This window comes from Paramisgurnus dabryanus, chromosome 2 (assembly GCF_030506205.2).
Source record: "Paramisgurnus dabryanus chromosome 2, PD_genome_1.1, whole genome shotgun sequence".
In the NCBI taxonomy this organism is placed as follows: Eukaryota; Metazoa; Chordata; class Actinopteri; order Cypriniformes; family Cobitidae; genus Paramisgurnus; species Paramisgurnus dabryanus.
In genome coordinates, this window is record NC_133338.1 from 8311572 (window position 1) to 8331101 (window position 19530).

The following is a 19530-nucleotide window of genomic DNA, read 5'->3' on the forward strand; positions in this document are numbered from 1 at the left end:
TGTCACTGTGTTACAGTATGTTAGTTTGTATATTTGTATCATTGTTTTTAGTTCATTAAACCTGTTGCTTTTATATATATTCTCGTCTCTCCTTCTTCCTACACCACACTACCATAGTCTTATTTCACAGAAATTTTAACTTAACATCAAACACCACTGCTAAAGAGGTGAGGTTGTAATCTCTCAGCTACGTCAAACAATTTTCACTCCAGGCTTAACTGTGGTTTTGTTTTGCATTCCCTAAAGGGAAGGGTATGCTGGGATACAGGTAATTGTCACCTGGCTCTGCTATTCAATGCCTGGAATTGAAGGGGTCAGGAGATGGGAAGAAAGACGACTATTTTCGAATCCCCCACACTATTTTTACAACAGCAGGTTGCCGTGCAGTTTTAAGATTTTGTTTTGTTTGTGGGAGGACAACATTGATATATCATGTTTTTTTACAGTACCAAGATCAAAGGCATTCTTAAACAACAACTCAATACTGACGATATATCAGACATTTTCTAGTATTTGATACTTTTTTATCAAATAGTATTTTAGTAAACTTCATATTCTCTGAATTTGATTGTCTGAAGGGGGCATAAAGATTTTTTAAAGAGAATTTGGCGTTTGTGGGTGGTGTTTGTGTCTATATAACCTCCCACCCCAAAACTTGGGTGTTCTGTTTCTCAGGTGCAGTTCCTGACATGTTTAAATGCATTTTTAGTATGTTTTTGGCTGTGGTGAAAATGATATGCATTGTTATGCTTATATTTTTTTGGACCCTGTGTCCCAGATTGTCGTCATACTGTACTTTAAAAAAAGCATTTGATGCATTTGGCAGGTTTAGGGTTAGGGGTGGGTTTAGGGTTTGCGATAGGGTCAAGAGGATAATTACGTAAGGGATAATGTAGAGGCAGCCGGTAGTTATTGGGAAATAAGCCCCGACAGTGTGTTGGCTTCGTAGCTGTCATGCTCTATTTTGTCAAGTTCAGTCTCAGTAAGCTCTCTGTGTCTTGTCGTGGTTGTCGAGTGTTTGTCACAAGATGGCGCCAAACAGACAGTCATCTTTATTGATCTTTATTGGCGCGGAGCGATTTTACTCGTGCAAGTAGTCCGGCTATGCGTTATTATTTTGGAGCGGTTATTATTTGAAAAGAACGAACCTGCAAATGTCTCAACTGACCAATCAGAATCAAGCATTCCAGAGAGCCGTGTCATAAATCCAGATATCATTCACGGCTGTAGTACAGATATGCAGGAAGAGATACATGCTAGATTTCAGGACTTTTACCTTAAGGTTTCTTTAAATCTCTTATCTCTAGAAATGAGATAACAAATACTAAACTGCAAAAAATTGCAATTACACTGCAAAAAATTTTCTTTCTTAGTATTTTTATCTTTTTTTCAATAGAAATATCTAAAAATTCTTAAATTAAGTTGTTTTTTCTTGATGAGCAAAACGAAGTAAATAAGTCTAGTTTTAAGACAAATAATATACAATTTAAGTGAAATTGTCCTTAAAAAAAGCTAAATTATCTGCCAATGGGGTGAGAAAAAAAATTGTGAAATAAGATTTCTTTTTTCTTAAACACTTAATTCAAGTAAAATTTTCTCACCCCATTGGCAGATATTTTTGTTTGTTTTATGCACAAATTCACTTAATTTGTATATTTTTTGTCTAAAAACTAGTATTATTTTCTTAGGTCATTTTGCTCATCAAGAAAATACATCTTGATTTAAGAATTTTTAGATATTTCTACTGAAAACAAGACAAAAATACTAAGTAAGAAAGTCATTTTTTGCAGTGTACTTAGTATTTTTGTTTTGTTTACAGTATAAATATAAAAAAATATTCAAATTAAGATGCATTTTCTTGATGAGCAAAATGACCTAGGAAAATAAATCTGCCAATGGGGTAAGAAATCTTGATCTTTTTTTCTTAAACACTTAATTCAAGAAACTTTAAGAATTTTTTTACCCCATTGTCAGATTTAGCTTGTTTTAAAACTAGACTTATTTTCAGAGGGCAGTTTGCCCATAAAGAAAATACAGTCAAATACACACAGCGGCTTGAAGTAGCTGTGATCTGAAACGGTTCGTATTTCCGTAAAATCCTGATGTCAGGAATACAGTCGCCACCTTCAGTCTCCACCCCGAACACTCTCCACGTCCACCTCCCCACCCCCTTTTTTCCAAACAAACCCCTAAGGAATATAGCACCATGTGAGAAAATGCAGTTCAAACGATGGATGTCAGGAAACTTAATCATTGCACAGGCTTCTGAAAAACATTAATATACGAGAACAATGGCTAATGTTCATTTATTCAGAAATTTCTCAACAATTAGTTCGTCTTTAGCCGTCTGTCCTAAACATTTCACAAGTGACTGCTTCAGTGTGCCAGTTCAATGCTGGTTTCTCCAAGTACAGTAAGTACAGTAGGGCTGCATGATAAATTGCACGTGATTCTTGCGCACATCTCATTGATTAGTAGTGAAGCGGCATCACCTGCTTTCGGAAATGGCTGCCGGTTGCCAAATCTAAAAGCAGCTGATGTTGATTTACTACTAATCAATTAACTTGCTTTACTGACGAGGTAAGCGAAACAATCGTATGCGATTTATCGCCGGCCCTGTTGGTGTCTGTTTGTTTATGGAGTTAAAGACCCTTGTGATGATACATCAACTTAAAATAGGTTGAATGGCATGTCCATCGTAGCCTGATGGGGTCTGTATCGCTTTTACTCGTACTTTTAAACTTGGGGTTTCGGGTAGTAACACGAGCACATAAAAAGAAAAATGGCCTACGTCACTTCCTCCACTTCCTCAAATTCGGACGTGAGAGCGCAACTATTTATTTTCCTGATGTTTTTGTAATGGCCGAAGCAGCAACTAAGAAAAGAAACCTAAGGTTTTGTCGGAGGAGACCAGAAAGAGAAAACGGGAGAGTGACAGAATAAAAGAAAGGACGAGGATCAGTATTGGGTCAGCGTTTACTCACTGGCACGAACAAAAAGAGGAGGAGGGGTTCCTAACCGATGCTGACTTGGCCGTCATGCTTTTGGACTAGTAAGTAATGATATATTGCTTGCATATATAAGTCCTGTCTGGCACCCGAACACAAATTTTTTTAACATGAATTTCGCTGAAGGCTACTGTTGAGAGTTTAGAGAATGACTTGTAGTGTCACGGACCTACGACACAGCTTTGACTTCAATCTTCTTTTATTTGTTAATGTTCGTTCTCCTGAAGGTGATTGTATATTTCATCTAACTTCTTAAATCAAAAACCTAAAGAGTTGTTTTATTTTCCTTTGCGACAGTGTGCAGCGCTTGTGGCCTCTAGGGGGGCTAGACATGAAAAATACATGTCTAGCGCCCCTAGTGGCCAAAAAGTTCTGCGGTGTGCCTTTAAACATGGAAAGGTTAAAATCTCCTAGTATCTGTGTCTGTTGGTTTATTAACCTTTACTAATGCTGCGTTTACACCAACCGCGTTTCGGGCGTCAAAATCGCGTCTACCACGCCTAGTTTTCCGCTTGAACAGTTTGAATGCATTCGCGCATCTAGAGCAAAGTAGACACGCGGAAAAAGCAAGCATTTGATGCGCTTCAGAAGCAAAATCCGCTTCTTGTGGGAGGGGCAAGTGCTATGCAGTTGTCTGTTTACAGGATGGCTGATGTTGATTGTGCATTTATCGAGAGAGTTACTGGTTTGTATTTAGTCACCTTACTATAGGGGAAAAGAAACGGCGCTGGTCAATAAACGTCACGTGAAATGTGTATTTACAACTTACCAGGTTGCCCAATGTCCTCGTTGACACTCTTCCAAGCGAGGTCCTTTTTATTCCTGTCTCTATAGAAATAAGAACTTGTATAGCTCCAGGGGACTGCTCATGGACAATATCAAGCATTCATGCTGAATGAGTGACTCAGGACGGGGCTGCCTCCACAGCAGCAAGCAGGCTCCTGATTGGTTAACACTGCGTGAAAATCCCCCAAAGTTCAAACTTTTCAACTCAGGCATCAGCCGCAAATTCGCGTCAAACACAAAATGTATCGCAAACTAGACGCACGAATGAGGCGGAAACGCGTATACCGCGCCACGCTAAACGCCTCATCCGCGCCGCAGGACCTCCAGACGCGCGTCAACGCATCTTCACATTGACTTAACATTGAAATCACTTGAGCTTGCCGCCTCTAACGCGTCTGGTGTAAGCGCAGCATTAGTGTACTTCCATGAGTAACGTTATTTCAACTACATATTTCACTCATAAAACTCAAAACTACATTCCAATCAGAGGAGAGGCTCAGTAACATTACTTATTATTACTTTATTTATCTTCTTGTTTAATATGACCCAGGCTTTGTAAAATTAAACTGGTAATGCATAGTACACCACTTACAATGCCAAGGTCATGGGATGGCAGGCCAAAACGACCTGTTCTTAGCAGAGCTCCTGAAAGAGGAGCTGTGAAAAATATATAGAGATTGATTTTGGTCCATAAACTGCACATATATATTCTAAAGCAACACTATGTAGTTTCCATGTAAAAATGACTTACAGCACCCCCATGTGGTTGAAAAGTGCAACAGTGCCTGGTATCAGACACTCTTCTGCAGGCAGGGGGAGTGGCGTTGCTGTGTTTCCCACCCTCCACCGCCACTTTCAGAGTGTGCTTGTAGCAGCTAGGAGGCTGCTCAGGTTGCAGCAACAGTACAATTTGTCCAGTTAAAAGTTGTTCTATCACTGAAATAATTTTAGAGACATTATTTAAAGGTAAAAAACTACATCCAAGGTTCTCAACAGGCGGCCCGCGGGCCGAATACGGCCCGTGTCCCTTTAAGATGTGGCACGCAGCCTCGCGGACTTGAATTGCTCTCACGGGACTTTTACGTCATACGCCGAGCGGTCTGCGCAGTGAAGTGGAGCACACTTTTTTAAGTCATGAACACCAACAAAAACTTTTACATTTTATTATTAAAATTATGTGATCACAACAGAACAAATCATTATATTTATTATATAACTTAAATAATTTAAAAAAATAAATTACATGTGTAAAATGTTCATGCAACCTATCGCGAGACTAGTCTGTAAGCGCCAACTCAGTTTACTTCATTAGCAAAACCCACAGAACTTTTTCAACTCTTACGTTTTTATTTTGATGGCGACCAAAAAACGAAAAGTGGACGATGAAAACAGGACTTTTAACCCTGCGTGGGAATCTGAATTTGCTTTCCTTGAGGTAAAGGGCAAACCAGTCTGTCTCATCTGTCAAAAGACGATTGCTGTATTAAAGCGGGCTAATCTGCAACGACACCACGAAAAACTTCACCCGGACTTCAAGGACGTGTATCCTCCTGACAGTAATCTCAGAAAACATAAAATACAGACTTTGCGAGATGGCTTTCAGTCACAACAATCGCTGTTTCACCGTCATGTTAAATGCAGTGACAGTGTTACGGAGGCATCGTTCAAAATCGCCTGGAATATTGCAAAAGCAAAAAAGCCAGCTACAGAAGGAGAATTTCTGAAAAATACATTTATGGACTGCGCGGAAACACTATTTTCAGATTTCAAGAACAAGGATGACATTATTAGACAAATTTCTAAACTACAGTTGTCCGACTCAACAATTACCAGGCGAGTAGAGGTCATTACAGATGATCTCTTCTCGCAGCTTTTAAAAGACATTGAACGTGCGGAGTATTTTAGTCTGGCATTGGATGAATGCACCGACGGCACAGACATTGCACAGCTTATAGTCTGGGTACGTTTTCTCAAAGGAGAAAAGTTTGCCGAAGAAATGCTGACTTTGTTACCATTAAAAGGCCAGACGCGAGGAGAGGACATTTACTCTGCGTTAAAAAACTTTTTCCATGGTCCAGGCAACAGCATCAATCTTAAAAACCTTGTTTCTGTGACCACCGATGGAGCTCCTTCAATGGTCGGAAAGGAGAAAGGTTTAATTGCTCTGCTAAGAAAAGATCCTGAAATGTCGGCATTCTTTTCATATCATTGCATTCTGCATCAGGAGCAATTATGCAGCAAACTAAGAGGCGGAGCACTCAAAGAAACAATGGACAGTGTGGTACGTATAGTGAACTTTATTCTTGCACACAAAACAAAACTGGAACTATTTGTTCAACAACTTAAGGAAAAGGACCTGACACACTTCCCTGTTCTGCAGTCCGTTGCACGATCATTGTCACCTATTGCCTACTGCCCATACATCACTGAACTAAAAGAGCAGTTTTCTCGACGATTTGCAGACATCAAGGCCATGAAACCTGTGCTGGCATTTACAGAAAATCCGTTTGCTTGTGACGTACTTTCTACTTCACTGTCAGTCAGAGATCTCCAGCTTGGAGTCGAAAGGGCTGTGTTTGAGGAGCAGCTAATCGACTTGCAGCACAATACCATTCTCAAAGAAAGGCACAAGGAAGAAAGCGCAGACAGATTCTGGATATCCTTCGTTCCTAAGGACAAATATCCCACACTATTTCAGTGTGCTCAGAAAATCCTGACCTGCTTTGGATCTACATATGTTTGTGAGAGCTCCTTCTCTGCCATGGGAATTATAAAATCAAAGCTCCGCTCCCGTCTAACTGATAGACATCTCACAGACTATCTCAGAGCAGCTACAAGTGAACAACAACCAGAACTTAAAGTACTTGTGAAAAATATGCAGACTCAAATCTCTCACTAGTAAAAATCCACAATGCAACCATACTGGGACTGCAAGAAAATACCACTTCATGTACTTTTCAACTTAGTTTTTAAGATGTGTGGAAATATCATTTGGAGTTCATTGTTTTTACTGTTTCCATGAAAAGAAAAGTATTGTGCAGTTTATGCATTATTTTAAAAATAATAAGTAAACATCAGTAATGCTTTGTGCTTATTAAGCTATGAAGTAATGTGTAGTTATAGTTTTCTCATACTCTTTTCCCATGCAACAATGTGCTTTATCTAGAAAACTGTTTTCACTGTTTCCATGAAAAGAAAAGTATTGTGCAGTTTGTGCATTATTTGAAAAATAATAAGTAAACATCAGTAATGTTTTGTGCTTATTAAGCTATGAAGTAATGTATAGTTATAGTTTTCTCATACTCCTTTCCCATGCAACAATGTGCTTTATCTAGAAAACCTGGTTCAAACGAATAAAAAAGGTTAAATAAAAATTTAAAATCCAGTGGCCCTTTGTATCTTATGTGATCAAAATGTGGCCCTCTAGGCCCTTGAAGTTGAGTACCTCTGAACTACATAGTGTTGCTTTAAGGACATCATAACCTAAATAAAACTTTAGAAAGATTAGAAATATGTGACCTTTAAAAAAATGCATATTAGATGCCATATGTTGACTTTTAGGCTATGTTTACACGTGATCGGCTACTTTCATAAACGGACATTTCAACCTCTTCGGTTTCAAAAATAACATCGTGCACACATGTCAGTTTTCAGAAAGTGTTCATTTACACTTACCCGTGTATGTATGCCATCAAGAGCATGCCAAACTTGTAGGTGGTGGTGTACTGAGAAGCTCAAGCCCACGTAAGCCAATCAGAAACCCGAAAATAGCAACAAATCCCTTTCTCTTCCTCTTTTGAACAAGGTTGCACTTTTGACGTAGGTGCCAGCTCTAGAGCATATTGTGACGTTGGCTGGCTAAACATCCGTTTGTCTCAGTTTACATACAAACGTGCAAATGAAGATTTTCAAAATCTCCACTCTGGCCGGAGTTTTTAGAAAGAATCGGTTTTAGAGTTTAATTCTCCATTTGCATGTAAACGAAGGGAAATGTTTTTCAAAATAACCATGTATGTGTAAACGGGGCCTTAGATCAAGTTTCCAATATCTCACACGGTTCAATATGGCTTTGCAGCACAACAAATCAAAACCCTGAGAAATCTTTAATGGCTGTGTGCTACAGTGATGTTTTTACTGTTAACTAGGCATTGTACCGTTCAATGTGACATTGTGAGTTTTAATAATGAAAACATTTAGCTTTTTCAAAGATTTTTGAGATTTTTAGTAGATGACAAGAGATTATCATCAAAATCTTGAGAATTATTCACCAAAATATGCAAAAAAAGCAGTTTAGGAGGACATACTCACCAACTGTATCACAAGGCTCATTTTTGTGGACACAAAAATCTGTTCTAGAGAAAGAAAACAAGAGGGGAAAGAAAAAAAGAGTTGTCAGCCCATAGGAAAACATCACAAACGAGTTTTATGTCTGTTGAGCTTTAAGTGAATAAGGAATCAGAGCGTGATATAGCTTTGTATGTAACAATGAACAAAATTTGGGAATTTTCTTTAGCTGTTGTTTTGATTGGATGCTATCTGTATCTGACCTTTGATTGTAAAACTGTTCAGTGTGGGAAATATTCGGTGCTGCTGTTGTAACTGTACACTACTTGTCCTCTGATGTGATCTTACACCATCACTCTCGAAAGTACAGCAAATAATCAAATCCAGCTCATATCCTGTCCAACTCCTGAAACTATTTTGTTTATATGAGGGTGGACCCCGCCACAAATGTTCAAGAGGTCACAATAACAAGACAAAAGTGGCATGTGCTCGACATGACACCAAAACCAGTAATGTTTATGTGACGACTGATGTGAAATTACAATCAAGAGCTTAGAAGAGGCTTTACTCTGAAGTACCTTAAGTATATTCAAGCTAAACAATTACAAGCAACAGTATGTGTTTTTGGTAAGCTTAAACCCATGACCTTAGGGAATTTTACAAAGCCTGGGTCATATTTAACAAGAATAGATCAATAAAAAAGGAATTTTTATAAAACCTTTTCATATTTATATCTATATTATCTGTTTTTGTATTGCAGTATTTTTATGACAATCCACATTCCCTATATTTAAATTGTAAGGCATCTACATTTTAATTAATTATATGCAGAGGATGTTTCTATATATGTATTGAATTTACAGTACAACGCATTATTTTATTTTCAAATTTTGAATTTGATTTATCTCCCGATAATTTATACATATTTTATGACTTGGCTAATTCCTATGAATTAGTACAACGATAATCGTGCAAAAACCCCCAAAAATTACAAAACCCCACCCCTAACAGCAAAGTCACAGGGATCAAGGCAAATTGTACAAAAATGTACGAATATGGTAGTATGAATTAAAGGGATAGTTGACCCAAAAATTTAAATTCTGTCATCATTTTCACTAGCCTGGCTCTGCCCTCCTACGTGCTTCCGGTTAATTTTCATTTCGCTTCAGCGGTACGTCTGGGATTTCTCTATAGAGTTTCATTTTCTCCTGCAAAAATCTGCAGGACCAATCAGCGAACAGATGGGGGTGGCTAAGAACGATGACATTGAGGTCGTGCGTCAGTTTAAATTGTAGTTCAGTAATGGCAGCGGAGAAAGACGTGAGAAAAGCTATTCGGTCCGTTGTTGCAAAACTGCCGAATATACAGAAGTTAAAGCCGGAGCAAGAACCAGGTTTGCCAAGTTTTGTTTGTCTGATTATTCTGACTTCTTGTTTCCGGGCGGTTTTGGTGCATGATATACGTCACGACCACACGTTAGCGATTGGCTTTTGCAGATCCTGAGTGACTCTGGGCAGATCCAATAGTTTTAAACTTCAACAATGGACCCTCCTTAATGAAAGTAACGCTTTGCAGTGGAGCGTGACCAGACTCTCTGTACAAATGAAATGAATGTACGAGAATCTGGTTGGACCAGGCTACATTTTCACATCCTCATGTTGTTCTAAACCTGTATTCATTTATTTTTCTGATGAACACAAAAGAAGATGTTTTGACAAATGGTAAGCACACAGCTGATTGTAACCATTGACTTCCATAGTAGGAAAACAAATAGTATGGAAGTGATTAAATGATAAAGAAGTTGTTTTCCTACTATAAGCTGTGAGCATCATTTATCAAAATATCTTTTGTGTTCATCAGAAAACAGACATTTATACAGATGTAGAACAACATGAGAATGAGAAATGACAGAATTTAAATTTTTAGGTGAACTATCCCTTTAATACAAATGAGCCACCTCGTAAATATGTAGTTATTATGAATTAGACAGAGAGCATATATGGGTCGGGTTGGGTGTGCAATGGCAAACAGATGCTTTACAAAGAGGTGTTTTCCCACGCACCCCTATAGTGAGCCTTCTGACTGACCAAGGTGCTGACAGCTTCTCGTCAGCGTGTGAGTATGAATAAATGTGAAGTGCACTAAGCATATATCATGGATTAGGGTGTTGCCGGAGGTGCGGACAGATAGAAGAAAGACGGCGGTGAAAGCAGGAGACACCAGAAACAGACTGAGACAAAAGCAAGCACTTGACGTCTGGATATCGTCCAGCTCCGCTTGCGAAAACGAACGATGGCCCCCGCTTCCCGACTGGCCTGAATTCAAACAGATTCGTCCCCACATAACAACCCCATCTTCTCCTCCTCTCCAAAGGAAACCCAGCTGACATCCAAGAGAATTTGTTTTTGCTTTCCCAGCCTGCTGCAAATACCAGGCGCTTGCAGGTCCCTTAAAGATTTGGCTCCTGCTAACAGCTAAAACACAATGAAACGGCCAATCCCGAAGGGTCAATGTTAGTTCAAGCAGACGATACCTTTTGAATCACTCAATTATCAGTCAAAAAGGGGTGGGGAGGACTGAAAAGCATTCCTGAGACTAGCACAACCATGTCAGATGGCTCCAACTCTGCAAACAACAATGGGTTAATGTCGTCTGAGATGCTTCCTCTTGTAATTGTATTTGGCAGGGCTAAAAAGGCAGTGGCTACAACCTCCAACCCTGCAATTTGCCTTTACCAAAACCGTATTTTTCAGCTTAACAATGAATAAGAGGTAAGGAACCTAGAGAGATACTTTTAAGTGTTAACAAATCAGAAGCAGAGGCGATTGTGCTGAGATTGCGCTGAGTTTAAGTCATCAAAGGTCATTCTGGTCCGAAGCTGATTTATTTCATATGTTTTTTACTTTAGTTTTTGTTCTTTCACAGCTTCAGTGAATTTGACACACATCTAGGTGAAGAAAGATCATGTTCAGAAACAAACAGGTTGGGATGGATAAATATAAGAACGGTGATATCTAGCACAGATGATATGACATAATACCCATGATCTGTCTTCTGACTGTCACAAAGCTGAGCAATAGTGAACAGCGATGACGGATGCATTTCAGATTCTTTCTTGTTTCTTGCTTTATAGTACAACAACACATAAGAAAAAAATAAGAAAAAATAAAAGTATAAAAAACACATCAATCATTTACATTTGAAAGTTTGACAGCACTTGGCACAAAAGATAATTGATAATTTTTCCTTATTGCTTGTGGTTGCCTATAACGTCTTCCTGATGGAAACAACTGAAACTCTGTGTAGGGGGTGAGACACATCCTCGACTATTATTAAAGCCTTTTTCTTGACTTTACATCAATAGAGATCATTCAATTGTCTCTGTGTCTTACGGTACATTCACACGGGGCGTAAGCGTTAACGCTTTACGGAAGGCTTGTCTGAAGCGTGGCCAACAGCCAATCACTGTGGCCGCAACACAAGCTCCGGCAGGGCTCCAGACTGCCACCAAATGGGGGCATTTTGCCACCAAAATTTGAGATTGTGCCACTGAATTTTACATCCAGTCGCACATGTGCAACCAGTATATTTGACCTTTTTTTTGTGATGTGACACTGAATTTGAAACAGCACATTGTACTTTCTGCATCTATCATCAAAGTATTAATTAGTAATACAGTGTTAATTAGTAAAAATGTGATTATTTGGTTAGCATGTTGATTTACGGTGTGCCCCTAAATTTTTTGGTTGCGCCCCTAAAATTTTCAAATTTCCACTGTGCTCCTAGTAAAAAAAGTTAGTCTGGAGCCCTGTCCGGTCTTCCATAAACGTAATTGGCTGGCTCTGCCTAGGTTATTTGCATAAGGCGATATGATTGGCTGACGCACGCGTTGCCGCTTGAAAAGTTGAGAAATGTTCAACTTCTGCCGCGAGCAACGGCACTGACGCGGCGCCGACGGATCCACAATTCAGTTCGCCAACGCTTGACGTCACCCATTAAAAGTGAATGGGAAGCGTCAATGCTTACGCCCCGTGTGAATGCGCCGTTACCTTCTTACTTGCCTCATTCACAATCTTGGACAACTTAGCTTTATTTACAACACCCAGGTTACCATACACAATGTTTCACAAATTTTTTATAAACTATTTCAAGTATAATCTTTCTCACACCAAAGTAATTCAACCTTCTAATTAAATATAATTTTTGCTAAGCTTGCTTACAAATGTTGTCAGTATTCTCTAAAACAGTGTTTCTCAATCCTGGTCCTCAAGTACCCCCTTCCAGAAAGTTTTAGATGTCTCCTTATTTAAAACACCTGATTCAACTCATCAGCTTGTTCGGGAGACAATTGAACCATTCTGAAAGGAGACTGATGAGTTGATCAGGTGTTTTAAATAGGGAGATATCTAAAACTTTCTGGAGGGGGGTACTTGAGGACCAGGATTGGGAAACACTGCTCTAAAAAGTTGAGCATCAATATATGAAGAGTTGGTCCCATTTAAAAAAAAATTGTTACCCAAAATCCAATATCCGGCATGTTATTCTGTCATCTTTTCTCGCTTTTTTCCAAACCGCGACAAACGCCAGTCCTTCTTTTCTGCATAATGTGATACATCCGCTTAACCAATCACAGCACACCATTCCATGCATTGTAAAAATAATGGTGGTGCTTTGAATACAGACTGATTACTAGTTATCCTCATCTACTTCGTAATCAACAAACAAACAAAAACAAAATAATACTTTGATGGCATTGATAAACCTGTGGTGGTTTTCTGTGGCGGGGAAGAAACGTAAGCAATCAAAATCGAATAATTTACATGAGAGGCACTCTGGCGAAGGAAAAATGCCGGCTGTTGCTTGTTCACCTGACAGCATCAAGCTTCTGTCATGCTAACACATTGACCCCAGGGAATCTTATGAAAAACTTTTATTATTTTACTCGAAGTCAATAAAAATCAAGCAGGACCAAAACATTTTACAGCTGATCGCTGTCAAAAAAGTTCTACGATCATGTGTGATACATTTTGAATTTAGTTGGCGCGAAGGGGAAGATGTCAATAAACGGCTGAGAATGTCTAAAGTTTGGGATCATTACATTCTTATCATTACATTACATTCAGCATCTGAAACGAAAACATCCACTGCTGTCTCACCAAGCGTCGCTGAAACATGGTAACGTAGCCTAAGTGTATTGATGTTGATTTTAATCCCAAACTCTATTTGTAGCAATGTCGTTATGCTGTTTGACTAGATATTATGTTAAGCTTTGATGTTTTTAAGTAGTAAACTTATTCACGTTCAATTGCCAGAGAGTATAGCCTAAAAAAGAACCCCTTCACACACACACAAACGCATGCACCCTCGTCTCTCTCACGCGAGTCAGACCAATCGCGCAATGCATCACATATGCTTAAACTTTTATGTAGCCACCCAACAATAATTTCAGCATGCATTCACTGTATACACTGTGACGTGATGTTGTAATTTTTCGAACGGATGCTTCACCTAAAATTGTAGTTTTGTTTTTAATTTTTTTTTTATATATATTTCCTGTATTTTCTGTTTGTATATTAAAAAAGAGTGAAATATACATATGGATGGACATTAAAACTTTGTTAAAGGACAAGTTCGGTATTTTACACTTAAAGCCCTGTTTTCAGATTGTTTATGATCAAATAGAACGGTTTTGACTGAAATTTGGACATAGGATGCTGGCCCGAGAATTTTCGGTTTCTGTTGTATCAGCCCCCACCTCTGCAATGGCTGTATAGGTGCACTGGAACAATCCTTCCTAAAATGCATTTAACTTTCGTTGACAAAAACGTGAAGTGGTCAGGGGTGTTCACTTATATGCTCACACAAAAATCGCTGCAAAAGATGCTCTATTGACAAAAATGTTAAAAACTGAGTTATCTCGTTTTGCAATATATATAGTTTGTGTCTTTGTCACCCCTGATGAGTTTGTACCCCTGACTTTCTGAGTTGAATCGGGCATGGCATCAATTTTTATCAAGTAAGATCAAATTAGAAATGCTTTCTGTCACCTAAAGTCTAGGATCTGTGAACTTCTTTTAGAAGCAGTCAAAGTTTCCACTGACTTGAGAGCCAAATTACATAACTGACCTGCCCACAAGTAACATAGGTGTTTCTGTATAAGTCTTTTAAGTTTTGAACCCATTTTAACATTTAATGTAATACAAAGAGCTACTGTTTGGCTATTTGACATTTCTACTTTCTTTAGTCTGCAAAGTTTCAAGTCCACTCCAAACGGAGACAGACTACAATAAATGTCTCATTAGCTATGTTTTCATCCACCAATTTTTATGAACATTTTGGCGTATTGCATTAAAAAAAATTGCTGGATGAAAATGGTAAGATGTGCATAAACTCTAAAAATGTGCATAAAAACATATGCGATCAATTAAATGGGAATAAATTTTTATTCATAGAATATCTATGGAAAACATGTGCATGAACTACAATGAAAACACTAAATAAATCGCATCAAAAAGTTATGTGACTTTGCACGTTGGATTGCATAACTGGACCAGCCAATTTACGAAACAGTTCTAAAATGTATTTTTTAAACTTTACATCGCCTTTTCAAACAATGAAGATTCCTATTCTGATTCAGGGACTAATTGATTTGGGGTAAATGGGGGACTTACAGTATTTGGTGGATCAAAGATTTTCTTTTAAATCGCCCACAAAGAGTTCCTATCAATAGCTGGGTTTCCATCCAAACATAAAGCGAATCTTTTCACAAAAGAAAAACAAACAAATGTGATTTAGGTGCATTTCCATCAAGTTGTTTGAGCGAATGAATGGTATTGGTAACCTAGTAACAAACAGTAAATAAAACAAGGCACGTTTGGAAAATGGAGACAGGACTGCATGTAGTCACAATGGGGCAAGTTATCACTTTATTAGCAGTGCAGCTTGTAATTGCCAAACTGAATATGGTGCACAAAAGAAGAAATGCTGAATTTTTGATACAGGCAATAGCAGCAATGGCATTCCGAAAACGTCGAGCCCCATATATGGTGAAGCAACCAGGGGTCCACTGCCCACATGGTGTCTGCCAAATTATGTTTAATCTATATATATATCGTAGCTGTCCGATGAAAACCACGTATGTCCATTTTGCCGATTTTGAGATTTTTCGACGGATTGAATGTCCAGGTTAATTTCTGTATACAGTATGCTTCACGTATCTAAATGGCCAAAGAAAAGTTGTAAAACAATGTCATTTGATTTTCACGTATATCCATTTGGTGTCAAAGCTGTCAATCACGCCGCGTATCTCACGCCCTGTGGAAACATCTCGCCGGTCTCGTGAAGTTTCATCGAGCACTGGATAGCCAAATAAACATAGCTTGGTATGACTTTCCTTCATCAAGGTAAACGTTTCCCCCCTGACGCCAGACGTACGTCTAGGAGTGACAAAATTATGGTAGGACTATGCAAACAAAGTATCTGTCTAGCTTACAAGGGTGTCCAATACGCTGATTATATATTCCGATCATTAATTAAAATGGCCAAGTCGCATTTCATATTGACAGATGAATACGCTCAGTTTATTAAAAAGCCTACGTCTTAGTTTATTAAATACGCTTAGTTTATTTAATATTAATTATAAATTTATTAAATGTCTCTTGCAAACTATGTAGGGACAATTAATGTATATATGAAGAATTTGGTTCCAAAACGCAATAAATCAATTTTGACAAATTTCGGTAAAAACGTGTTTTCTATATCAGGAAAGTGACAAGATGAAAACCACTATTTTCTGTTACAAACATTCACATAGCATCTTTAGGTTATAAAAACAAAAAATTCAAATCCATAACTTGATTTTCAAAGATTTATTATAAAAATGAATTATTTTTCCACAAAATGCAATAAATCCATGACGGTTTTTTTTTCAAAATTCTATGAATCTATTCAATCAGTGTATAAATGTGCATTAATTTTTGCCATTTTATATTCATTTAGTTGAACAGTTGTACACACTGGTTAAAAAAATAAACATTAATGGCATTAATTAAAACACTTACTTTGTCATATTATGAACACTATCATTGCTGCGGTTATACTTGACGTTGTCGCTTAACATTTTTCGCAGCGATCAGCTGTGCTTCTCGTTGACTTTGAGTACAATTATGGAAATTATGGGGTCTATGTGTTAGCACGAGAGAAGCTTGATGCTGTCGGGAGAACAAGCGATCGTCTCCCGAGTGCCTCTCGCGTAAATTATTAGATGTTGATGGCTTACGTTTCTTTCCCGTCACAGAAAACCACAGGTTTATCAATGCTATTAAAGTATTATTTCGTTTTTGTTTGTTTGTTGATTATGAAGTACAAAGTAGATGAGGAAAACTAGAACTCTGTGTGCTCAACGCGCCACCATTGTTTGTTTACAGTGCGTGGAATGATGCGCTGTAATTAAGCATAACACGGCGGATATTGGATTTTGCGTAAAATTAATAATTTACTTTTAAATCCTGCCCTGATATAATACTGATTTTGGTATATATACTAATATATATATATATATATACTAATATATATATATATATATATATATATATATATATATATATATATATATATATATATATATATATATATATATATATATATATATATATATATATATATATATATATTCTAAATAATTTTCGTTGTTTTTACAGTTTTTTTCTTTTTCTCATCAGTTTCTTACTGTATACGTTGTTTACAGTTTGGTACTGTAGATTTGTTGTTTCTACAGTATTATTAATGTATTTTCAACAGTTTTTATTGCATAAACTTTGTACAGTAGGCTACTGTAGTTTTCCAGTGCATTATAAGAAATATTACTCTGAATACAGTATTACCAACCAACTGTAAAACACATTGACAAACATCCATTTACATCTTAAATGCGTTATTTTTTGTGAGATATTTGGTTTAATGTATGTTTTCACATCAGATGCTCGGTATGTTCCTTTAACATAAATCACAAGACCTTTTCTGAGGCTTCAGACCCTTTCTCACCTATTTTCAAAAACTCATCGGATCTAGACGAATTACAAGAATGACCTTTTTTGAATCTAAATCGGCAAATTTTGCAGAAAGGTGAACAGTTTGCACCCCTGAAAAAGTTATCATTACAAAATTTCCACTTAAAAAAGGAGTGGGATGACAACTCAAAAATCGACATTTGTACTAAATTGCAAATTTAACACTTTGCATTTACAAGAAAAATTATAAATGATATTCAAACGCATCAAAGTTCCTATCACTTTAAAAAATACTGAGAATTTTTGTAAATTCAACAATTTTTTATGTTACTTTAACTTAAAACATCAAGTTGAAATTGTTTCATTTTTTAAGTTATGTTAACTTTTCACAAACCAAAACTTACAATAGTAGGTTGAGTTGATTTGCAAAACCAAGCTGTTTTAACTTTAAGCTGCATTTTTTACAGTGTTTTACAGTGTTATTAATAATAATACTTTACTCTGAAAGTAAATACAAAATAAAATGTATTATTTACCTCATAGGTCGAAAGGTTAAACATTACTTATTAGCACCTCACACACATGCAGTCTTTATTTGTAAATTACTAAATTAATGATAATTAGAGATCATGTGTGAACAGGAACTTTTCAAAAGTACCAGTAAATCAATCCTGGAAACTTTTGGGTATAAGAAGTTTTAACAACCAGTAAATAACTAAAATGATTCTATATGTTTACAGTATGAAATCATATTGTAGGAGGTCAAAAATTTGCCCATAAGAATATATCTGGGCTAAACATGACATCTAACGCAGAAGATGTGTTTACTCAGCACTGTTTACGAAATGAAAGCAAGCATTTTTTCCTTGCAGTTCAGTAGTTCCCTTTGAACTCACCGAATATGATGTCAGTGGGTCAAAAGCAGATCCATGAATATAAACATTTACAACAAAAAAAATGTAAACATCAGCAAATATGCAGACCGAGTACGCTTGAAAACAGTCATACCTAGCTATTATTTCAAACACGACACCGGCAGTGATGCAGCTGTTTAAAGTTCAGTGTCTGTTAATAACATTGCAGTCTTAACTGTTATTTTGGTTCTCGTGTGTGAATGATGTCTTACCAAAACTGCCAAATTTTCCATATACTCTACCTATTATTTGTATTACTTTAAAACTGTACACTTCTGCAATATGGATACACTAAATTACTCGTAATTGTAACAGACATTTCATTTGTGTAAATCTGCTTTCTGAAATTTGTACAGTATTATGAAAACTGCTATTTAAATAAATGTGAATTTAACTGAAATGTGAATTATTAAACAACATTGCTTCTGTTGACAGCACAATTGTGTATTTTTTGGAAAAGTAATTCTGGTTATTTAACAGTAATTTACCAGGATTACTACCTGACTCCTCCATCAAAATATTACATAAGGATATTAACCGAATGCTCTGGGCATGTATTATATGTTTTTCAGATATATTCAAATCTGTTTAATCCCCACTTCAGGCCATTCAGAAATACAGCTTTGTTGGCAGAATCCCCTAAACGCCACATCAATTTTCAGCAAAATCCTCTAACTGCATTACGGTTAACTGATAAGATTTTAATATTAACTCATTCTGACAAGCCTTTTTTTAAAAGTTTCCCGCCAGCATTTTTTTGTGATTTTAACAAAAGTTTCAGGAAACGCTTCCAGGAAAATTTTCTTCTATAAATATATAAACAAACAAATATATCAAATGAAAGAACAGACCCTCTGCTTTCAATCAAATAAACAAACAAACAAAGTGGGAAAAACATCCTATCTTCATTTGTTTTCTTTTTGTAACCACTTAAATATGGGTATCATATTAATCAATCTTTGTTGTTTACTTTTGTCATCATAGGGCTCCTGAAATCGGCCGCAATTGGAGACCATTTTTTACACAGTGCCATCCGTCTTTACATCCCCATCACACAGCGTATCCATATCGTAACACATATCAATCGCGGACAGTTTTTTTTTTGCATGCGTTTAAAGTTTTGACAGTTTTAACTTTAATTTTCCTCACAGCTGTTCTTTCCGCATATACACGATGCACGCATACACAGCAGCCTGTCATCAGCGCACATGTACAGAGCGATCCCTCTCTCATCTTAAAGCTACAGTAACCTAAATGTTCTCTTAATAAAATCACTCTCTGCTCTTTACTGAAGAACTGTTGTACTTTATACGCATATGTGTATATTTAATTCATACAATAAAGTGATATATTTGCATTCATTTTAACAGGCAATAAAGTGCTCTTTGTAGAATTTTGTAAATTATTGTGCTTATTAATCTGATTATCTATTAAAACAATAATATAGGCTACCTTATTACTACAAGCGGTATAACAAAAACAACATCTGTAGTATTACTATATCTAGAATTTTTTTTACAGGTACAGTCA

General features: G+C 37.0%; 1 protein-coding gene across 3 annotated transcripts in view; it reads right to left on the bottom strand.

Annotated features, from left to right (window-relative positions):
• The window catches only part of adamts17 (ADAM metallopeptidase with thrombospondin type 1 motif, 17), a 216145-nt gene that overhangs the window by 145963 nt on the left and 50652 nt on the right, over window positions 1-19530 (bottom strand). For all 3 annotated transcript variants that reach the window (XM_073811891.1, XM_065294290.2, XM_065294289.2), the window contains one exon: window positions 8103-8146. In XM_073811891.1, coding sequence (XP_073667992.1) covers window positions 8103-8146 — 44 coding nt within the window. The remainder of the gene's footprint in view (window positions 1-8102; window positions 8147-19530) is intronic.